Below are 10,128 nucleotides of genomic sequence, written 5' to 3'. Positions count from 1 at the left end.
AAGAAGGAAATCTGTGCATATGGCAGCAGAGACATGTGGAAGTCTTGAATAGTAGCCAGATGTTGCATCTCTGAAACTTGTTAAAAAAAAGTCTTGTGGGGGAGAATCGGTTGAAAGGAGCTGTTATAGAGGGCAGATAGGGCTGGAGAGCAGTAAACTACATTGGAAAAGAGCCCCAAGCAGAACAGCACTACATGCGGGACACATCATTACACATACTATTATCTGCACACAAAGATTTGAAGTTGGCAGCAGGAGTGAGTGCTTGACAGAGTCAAAGCAGCTTCTTTTTCTGGCTCTGCCACTCTTCCATCATACCATCTTAGTTAATTCAGTGGCTTTAAGAAGAAATGATCTCTCTGTAGTTTGCTTTCTTCTCTTTAAAGATGGGGTGGAATGAAAACAGCATTGTGCATGGACATATTACAGCAGCAGGGGGCTGTATAGCCAGCAGGTAGCTGTGATGTGTTTCAACATCTGTGTGTGAGAAGGTATAGAGTCCATTGTCAGGAACTAGGACCTTTACATGTCTTCCCAAAATGCTTGCTTCAAGAAGTTCTCAAAACAAGGTAGAATTTGGTGCCCTTTTGTCAGATTTCAAATTCATACAGCTACTTACCCTGTGGAAACTGGGAAAATTTTGTACAGACTGGAGTTGGAAAGAACTTTGTTGACTAAGGTAAAAGACAAGAAATAAAAATACTATTTCGGTACCCATTATTTAAAGAAAATAATTGTTTCCCCCTCACAACTTGCAGAGTGGTTATTTTCAAAAAAGAAGAAAAGAAGAAGAAGAAGAAGAAGAAGAAGAAGAAGAAGAAGAAGAAGAAGAAGAAGAAGAAGAAGAAGAAGAAGAAGAAGAAAAACATTTCTTCACACAGAAAATAGAAAATATTCCAAATTATAAAATATTATATCTACACTTTTCAATAGATACCCTCTATCTGGCCAATCTGATAACAACAGAAACCAACACTGAGTCCTTTAAACATCAAAATAACCAGGGTAATCTGTCAGTCATGTGGTGGCAGGTTGATTGCATTGTTCTGCTTCCAACATGTAAGAGACATAGATTTGCACTTACTAGAATAGATCCATATTTCTTAAAACAAATGCAAAGTATCTTCCAGAACTTCTACCTAGGGGCTTATAGAATGCTTATTCTCAATCACAGTATTTCACAATAAGCATTACTTCTGACCAAGGTAATCTCTTCATAGAAAAAAAATGTGGCAATGCACCCAAGAGCATGGAATTCATTGGCCTTATCATGTTCCACCATGCTAAAAATGGTGTCATGGCCTTTTTCTTGGGGAGGTGGTGATGGGGCTAGGGTTTAAACTCAGAATTTTGCACTTGCAATGCAGATGATCTGCTGCTCGTGCCACACCACCACTACATTTTTCTCTGGTTATTTTAGAGATGGGGCTTCACAAAGTATTTGCCTAGAGTGGCCTTGAAACACAATCATCCTGATCTCACACTCCTAAGTATCTATGCTTACAGGCATGAGCCAACAGTGTCTAGCTGTCATGGACTTTTGAGGTTTCATTACAGTAAAAATTAGGTGGCAATACCTTGTAGGATAGGGACAGGGATCTTCAGAAAGCTACATATGCTGATAATCAATTTATGATAAATGGTGCTATTTCTCCCATAGTCAACATACAAAGTTCCAAAATGATGGGTATACATGGAAGTGGCACCCTTAGAATTGCCCCTAGTGATCCACTAGAATAATTTTTCTTCTGTTTCTATGACCTTTTCTTCTTCTGGCATATAAGTCTTAGTTTAAGATGAAGGAACACTTCCAATAGAACATAAAACAATGATTCCATAGTTAAGACTACAAATTGGCCACATGGGTTTCTAATTTCTTCTAATGAACAGGTAAGAAAGTCACTGTGTTTTCTAGGGTAATTGATCCCAACTATGAAGAGAAAGTTGAACTATTCATACTGGTGATAGATAAGAGTACATACATAATACATGAGATTTGAACACTTAAATAATCCAAATAAAATCAGGAATTATACATTCTAGACACTTCAGCAATTATATATTTGATCATACAAAGGCAAAGAACAATAACCAGCCAATGTGTTTGCAGAGATGAAAAGAAATAAAGAATGGGTAGTAGAAGAGGGTATAATACCATGCAAAACCAAAGATAGAAAAGGACAATGATTGCCATGAGTATATTCTTCTAATGTGATAGAAATACATATGCTTCTATCTTTGTTTTCTGTTCTGTCTTATTTCCCCATTATGTAGCATAAGGTATATTGGCTTTATATCAAAGCATTTAATTTAATTTTATGTCAAAATATTTAAATTACCAGATATAGTAGGGAGGAGTAAACATGACTCAAGGTTTTACCTCTACTTCTGGAATGATTAGTTTATTTAAATTGTAGACAAGGTAGTTTAATCCTGTGTAACTAGCAAATGATGGATTTACAATTTGGGACATGGTACAAACCTTTATAGCTTCCCCAAAATCCATATATTGAAATGTTCAACATGAAGTTATTAGGAGATGCGGCCTATGAGAAGTGATACAGCGTAAGATAGACCATTTATGGTTGGGAATGATGCCTTTATAAAACACAGTTTTTTGCTTACACCTTCTATCACATGAAAATAAAGGAAGAAGGTAAATTTATGAGTAAGAGTTCCCTAAACAGACACAAAACTACTTCTGTCTTGAACTCGGACAATACAAATTAGAACAGTGAGAAAGAAATATTTGTTGTTTATAAGCTGCTTATGATATTTTTGTCAAAACAGCCAAACGTTTTAGAAATAAAATTAATTCCAGTAGTTGGGCACTGGAGCAATAGGAAAAGCTAAACTGTGGACCTAAAATTAAAAAACTAAAATACCAGTTTTTGAATTGGGTAAGGAAGATTTGTAAGGAGCATGTCACAAAAAGTCTATGTGGCTATCAATTAATAGGCCATTAAATATGATTCTCATGGGGGCTGAGAAACAAACAAAAACTGTAGAAAATACTTCCATACATGCAGAGAATATCTAAGTGGTTATGAACAGAAAGTTGTTAGAAATAAAAATCATTCTAAGCAGCTCCCAAACAGATATGTTTAGCGACTGGAGGAAATATGATACCTATTGTACAATGAAGAAGACTTTGATTGTATGCTTAAGTGCCTAATCTCTAAATCAGTGTGTCCACAAATGAGTATATGGTATAGAAAAGGATGCTATTTGTGACTTAATATTTAATGTTCATTCCCATGTTAGGTTTCGGACTTACTTGGAACCAGACACTCTTCCTCCTTTCTTATTCTTTCCTTTTAGGATGGGAATATATGTCTTGTGCATGTTCAACATTGCCTTGTGGGAGAACATAAAATGAGTGATTTCACATGATCACAGAAAAATTTGATCAGATTGTTGAGCAAATGATCAGAGCAAAGAGTGCCTTGTGTTTCACCCATAGTTCATTTGGATGAGAATTTATACTTAGATGTTAAAATTGACTCTGTAAAGAGGTAAGAATTGGGCCATGGTGGTAGAATGAATGAATTTTGCTTACAAAATACCCAAAAATTTTAGAGGGCCATTGTTGAATGCTAGGCCTGAATATTTGTGTCAAGCAAAACCTTAATTTTGAAGTTCCAAATGTCATTTGCAGTTGAATGTTGTTAGAGGGGACTATATTATGAGAGAAGCATCCTCATGGATAAGATTATTGCCCTTATATGCTGTAACAAAGTATTCATCTTGTGAAGACATAGCAGGAATGCCATGTATGACGGAGCAGTCTCTTACCAGAAACTGAATCTGTTAGGGATTTGCTCTTAGACTTCCCAACAGTCAGACCTGTAATAAATAAACATTTTGAGGTGTAAGTCATTTAATTTATGTTATTTTGTTATAATCGCTGAAGAGACTCACACATCTTGTTTTTATGTGGAGATTAAATATGATTTAAGAAAACATGAGTATGTGCCAAGATGACAGAATCAACTTTAATACTACTTTCATGTAAGTTTCAATGGGCCACAGGATACAGAGATTTCCTCTTAAACTATATTTCTGAGTGTGTCTGTGAGAATGCTTTCAGAAGAAATAACCATTTGAATTTGTAGACCAAGCAAAGAAGATGGCTATCCTCAGTGCAAGTGGACACTCATCTGTTGAGTGTCAGGATAGAAAAATGGACTCAATTCTAAATATCATTGAATAATAAAAATTTTATTTGTTGATTTTTTTAATCAGTGGTTTCCTTTGTGTGCTCTCAAGCCAATAGCATTATCATCTCTGAATCATAAATTTGTGAGGAAGCCAATTAATACGTGTTTTCACAATTCCCCATGATGTTCTAATGACCAACCAATTGTAAGAACCAAAATTTAAAAGAACCCACTAATGCTCATAAGAAAGATATTTTTACATATGACTATTACACAAACTGAATAAAATTACTCCACAGCCCATTTATCAGACTTTGAGAAATACTGTTCTACTTTTGACTGAAAATTTGTTTTGACTTCAATCCTAATCATGCCATTTCTTTGAGCACAGGAATAATTTAGTCCGCAATATCCTGAGCACAAAAAGGTGTTATAAAACGATGAGAAAATGGGTGTATGTGCATGCACAGGGACTAAAATTATGAATGTTTTAAATTTCCATAGTAACAAATTCAGCTTCATAATGAAATATCTATGTTGCAGGTATTTCTAAAGACTGGTTTTACTCCAACATAGTAGTATTCCAAGCAACTGGGTGAAATACCTATGAAACATTCCTTTTTTTCTTGGCAGTACTAGATTTTGAACTCAGGGTATCATGATTCCTAGGCAGGCACATTACCACTTGAGCCACTCCACAAGACCAACCTATGTAATATTCTTTACAACTAAACATCTATTAAATACGTATTTTACAATTTCCTTTTAAAATAACCAGAACAATTTCATGTCCAAAATGTTGACTTTGCCAAGTATATATTTTATCTTTTCCTAATAGCTACTGAAGAAAAATCTATAATAAAATTGAGAATGGATTAACCTTGATAGACTAGATATTTTGGCAAATTTCAAAAAATTGTAAAGTACTTGTGTTGTTCTGAAAGATTAATGAAAGCATAGGAATTGATCCATGTACCAACAATGTGTATAAGAGAAGGATGCAAAAGTGTGAATTATTGGGAGTCCATAAATGCATGGTTTAAAATCACCCAAATAAAAGGAAAACTTCACAGGTTATCTATTCTGTTACATACTCATAGCTAAATGTTTACCTTCTTATTCAAGGAAAAGGAAAATTAAGAAAACAGTTCTTTAAAATGGCAGAAGAAATAGACAACAATTTCTTTTATTAACAAAATAATATTTGTTTCATAACAATGAAGATAGTTGCAATGTAACTGACAGAAATATCTCATTAAAATGGGAAAATTATGCAGCAACAAAAATTACCAAACATCAGACATATACAATAAGATGGATTCTTTAAAGAGAAAGAATAAAAAGCATCTCTGCTATGCTCCATTCACTGTTTCCTGGGGTTTTGTTGTATCTGTCCAAGAAACAGAAAGAAGATGGATGAAGTATTCTAATTTAAGAAAAAGGACCTCTGGAAATATAGAATAGTCATATTCATTTTAAATACTTATAAACTTTGTAGCCTTTATTTCTCATAAGTTAGAACTTTCTCCCTCATGTTTTTTAGCCATTGTCTTTTCAGAAGATTAAGAACTCATCTCATTGGGTGGACCATACTTTGAGTTAGGTATGATACTTAAGGTAAATTGCCATGCAGCCCTAATGTCCATGTCAAAATCTCTTTTAGAGATTTTTAAGTCCATATGCTATGTATATATTTGTGCAATTAGATTCATTTCACAAATTCTTTTACATTGTGATTCTTTTATACCTGTATTAGTCATTTTCCAATACTCTAAAAGATTGAAAGATTAGTAAGACTTTGAAATATAATCTACAAGATATTTTTGGTTAAAAAAAGAATGATACAAGAATTATTGGGCTAAGCAGATTAAAGAAGATGCCAAATACATCAAATGATTTGGCTTTCTTATTCTTTTTGAGGTTATCAGTAAATGTGTCATAGAAGCTTGAACATTTGATATTGAACTGAGAAAAGAAGATACTTACTTTATTGTAACTATACTGGAAATGGACTGAAGAAAGGATTTCATGGTGGCATGCCCTGAATGAAAAAGGGGATATACCTGAAGAACTTAAGTATGCCCAAAACCTTATTTTAGCTGCAACATAGGTTCCATTTAGACAATTAAAGAGGAAGAAACTCCAGAGTTAAGTACAGTTTCATTGGAAAGGAACACAAATAGCACCAGAGTAAGCAAATGCAGGGTGAAAAAAGTATATACATTTAAATGTTATATTCATATGCATATTTTGTGTATATATAATAAAATCTGCACAAACATGAGAAAAGAAACATGAATATTCCTATATTCAGATCTAAATTTATATATCACATATACATGTAGTCTCATAGCAATGACAATTTGTTAAGATTCTTGATCAGAATTCTGTACAGAATAAGCATCTGACTGCAATTTTGGACAGGAAAAAAAAACCTGATAGCTGGGTAAAACTGATGAATGACAAAAGTATTGCAAATAAAGATGAATACGTTTTAGAATAGGGTCTTGAGTACACCAGAAGGAATCTGTAAAGAATTCAAGTGTTGAGTGAGGAAGCTCAGGATCATTTAAAGCAGAATTATTCATTGTACCTAGATAATTGAGTTTTCAGAATGCTAATATTTTCCCAGCATTTCAAGGACATAACATTTAAACTCCTGCTCACTTTCCCTTATTCTTCAAACATCCACATGTGATATTATAGCTTAACATTAGCAGAATGCATTACTATGACTTTAAAAATCCCTCATTGTAAGTGCCATATACAGTATACTCCTATAAATATCACCCTTTTAAATATCACTCTTCTATACTTGTTTCCTTTTTTATCTCTGTAAAGAATAATGCAATTTTCTACCAATTCTGTCACTTCTCATATCTTCTCTACACCAACACCAATTTAATTCCTCAATGAAATACAATTTGTTTTCTGGATTTATGAAGCTTGTCAGATTATCCAAGAACAAAAAATCAAAGTTTACAAGATTCTTAGAAGGCACTGTAGCCAGGGAAAGACCTCTCCTTACTCCTAGGAATATAGAGAGCAAAGAGCATGTTCTGTTAGTCTATTCCTGTCTTCAAATTTTAATTTCCTTCCCAATTATGCCTTTTTCCCATTTCTGTTTTGCTCTTGGTTTAATGTGAGTTGAACCCCTTGAAAAAGAGAATTTAGTATTTTTCAAATCAATTGAAGTAAAGGATTTTTGATGGGTAGCTGAATTTATGAATATGTCTGTTTTAAACTCTACAGTTTATTACCACTATGGAGTAAATGTTAAGTAAGTCTACAGCCTAGCACACTAGCATTTCAAAGACTTCATACCTTCAATGGAACTATAGAAAAGTGCAGAACAGGTTCTGCCTGGAAGCAAGGGGGGAAAAGGGGAGAGGGTAGAGGCATGGAGAATGGGGGAGAAATGAACCAAACAATGTATGTACATGTGAATAAATGAATTTTTAAAAAAGTAGAGGGAGCTATTGCATAGGGAGAGAAGAGAAGGGAAGCAAAAAGTGCAGTGGTATAACAGGAGGTGATCATAAAAGAGCTGTCTCTTTTGTCACTAGCAACCATGAATCACAAAACACTTTTCATTCTGAAATATGAAACCATTACATTTTAAGTTTGACACACTAATAAATAAGCTGTACAATTAAAAAAAAGACATCATATCCAAGTCCTGATCACAGGATCAACAAGATTTTAGCATGTCCTTCATGTATAAGCTACTCTGAAGCACATGTAAAACCTGTAAAATATTTTTCAGTCACTTTTCTTTTCAATTATTGTGGCAGTTCCTGAATAGTTATTTAAATTTACTTTTATGGGTTATCAGAAAGACTCAAGTGGTAGAGCACCTGCCTAGTAAATTTGAAGTCCTGAGTTCAAACCCCAGTACTGCAAAAAAAATCCTATGTTTTTGAATGACATGTAAAACTATTAAATGGAATTTTTAGGCTATTAATGATTCCATTGTAAAAAACAAACTGGGATGCAAGCTGTGAGGAGCACTGAAGGGAGTCAGAAGAACTTCTGGGTAAGATTGAATTGGGTCTTCTGCTACCCAGATTGAGCACAGGCATAGAAAATGCAATGTTAGTGTACAGAAGGGAAGAGGGAGAAACAGAAAAATCAGAAGGTAAAAAATCTCCAGAAGTTGTGAATCAAGACATACCAGGATGGTTGTGCAAGGTTGTGGTACCATCACCACCAACAACAAAAGGAATGTAGCAGTGCCTAGGATAAACTGGCCACCCAGTCCTCAAAGCCAGGATGTTTACATCAAAAACAAAGGACTTCTAAAACCAGGAACAGGACTCTGACCACCACATAATACCATACTTCTAGCCCATCCTTGCAATACCTACATATGAATCAAATGCTTGGCCCTTAACTAGATGTGGTGGTGCATCCTATCATCCTGCCAATGGAGAGGTAGATGTAAGAGGATCTTAAATTACAGATCAATCTTGGCTACACAGCAAGTTTGAAATCAGCCTAGGCTAAACAAAGACCATATGCTAAAACAAAGAAAACTTTTACAACATTTTAAGTTTTTTTTTAAATAAAAAATTTTGTAGTTGCAGAAATATTTACCAAAATAAAATATTGCCCAATCTAACGTTAATGAATTTCTGTTTTGTTAAGAAAAATAACCCCAGACATTTCCTTTCAAGTTTTTTTTCAGTGAATTTGTGACTTGCCTATTTCTCAGACTGTAGATAATTGGGTTTAAAACAGGAATTATGACAGTATAAACTAGGGAATCCATAATATCTTGATCATCTCTTTGTGCAGATGCAGGACGCACATACATAAAGAGAAGAGTACCAAAGTATAAAGATACAGAAAATAGGTGGGCTCCACAAGTGGAAAAGGCTTTCTTTAAGTCTTTGACAGATTTCTTTTTTATGATTGCAAAGATAACAAATGTATAAGAGGCAAGAATTGTCACAAAGCTGAATGCTTGAACGGAACCAGCCAAAAAATATACCAGAAGAAAACTAATAGAAGGATAAGTACAAGAATTCTTTAACAATGGTAAAATATCACAATAAAAGTGATATATTTTGGAGTTACAGAAATTTAATCTGACTAAAAAGTATTGATGAATGATAGCATGAAGAAAGCCACCTATAAATGTTAGGACTATTAGACAAGTACATAATCGATTATTCATAATCACTGGATAAAGTAAAGGTTTACATATGGCTACATAACGATCATAAGACATAGCTGCTAAGAGAAAACATTCTGTTGTTGCACTGATTCCAAATGAAAAAAATTGTACTAGACATTCAGAGAGAGAGATCACCTTGTTTTTGGCTAACAAGGTGACCAGCATTTTTGGTGTAACTGTGGATGATAAACAAGCATCCACAAAGGCTAAACTCCCAAGGAATAAGTACATGGGAATGTGCAGATGAGGATCATTCCAGATGACAGCAATGAGACCAAGGTTCCCTACAATGGTGAAGAGATATATTACCAAGAACACCAGGAACAGGGGCATTTTCCACTCTGGTTGTTGTGTAAGTCCTGTGAGAACAAACTTTGTCACACAAGTTGCATTTTCCTTTTCCATGTCCTCATTAGATGTCTCCTGAAATAAAAATAAATAAATATAAAATTAACATTATTTATGTATTTATAAGCTGAAAGCTGTTGGAGTGGAATTAAAATAAAACCATACATTTATATGAATATCCTCTATATTTATTATTATAAGATTGATGGAAAACATTGAGGAAGGTTGAAAGGAAGAGAGAAATGAAATTATCTCAATTCACTGAATGCTTAGAAATAAATAGATTTAGGGGAAATTGAAAGCCATTTAAGGATGTGCTAAATTCATATAACTACTGTTGATTGTACTAGAAAAATCCTAATTATGCTATATGGGTACAAGTTCAGGAAGAAAAAAGATCTTTGTATGTCCAGAACTATAAAATAAGTTGAAAATCTTGTG

At 34.0% G+C, this 10,128-nt stretch overlaps 1 protein-coding gene across 1 annotated transcript; it reads right to left on the bottom strand.

Moving 5' to 3' along the window:
* Positions 1-8,802: 8,802 nt before the first annotated feature.
* LOC109703280 (olfactory receptor 5H8-like) lies at positions 8,803-9,780 on the bottom strand. Its single transcript, XM_020188413.2, has one exon. The coding sequence runs from the start codon at positions 9,742-9,744 to the stop codon at positions 8,803-8,805; it is 942 nt and encodes a 313-aa protein (XP_020044002.2). The 5' UTR covers positions 9,745-9,780.
* Positions 9,781-10,128: the final 348 nt, after the last annotated feature.

Source organism: Castor canadensis, chromosome 5 (genome assembly GCF_047511655.1).
Source record: "Castor canadensis chromosome 5, mCasCan1.hap1v2, whole genome shotgun sequence".
Taxonomy (NCBI): Eukaryota; Metazoa; Chordata; class Mammalia; order Rodentia; family Castoridae; genus Castor; species Castor canadensis.
This window is presented reverse-complemented; position numbering and strand designations above follow the sequence as displayed.

Excerpts from the sequence above, each read along its gene's own strand:
- LOC109703280 (XM_020188413.2), bottom strand. The coding sequence starts at position 9,744 with ATGGAAAAGGAAAATGCAACTTGTGTGACAAAGTTTGTTCTCACAGGA.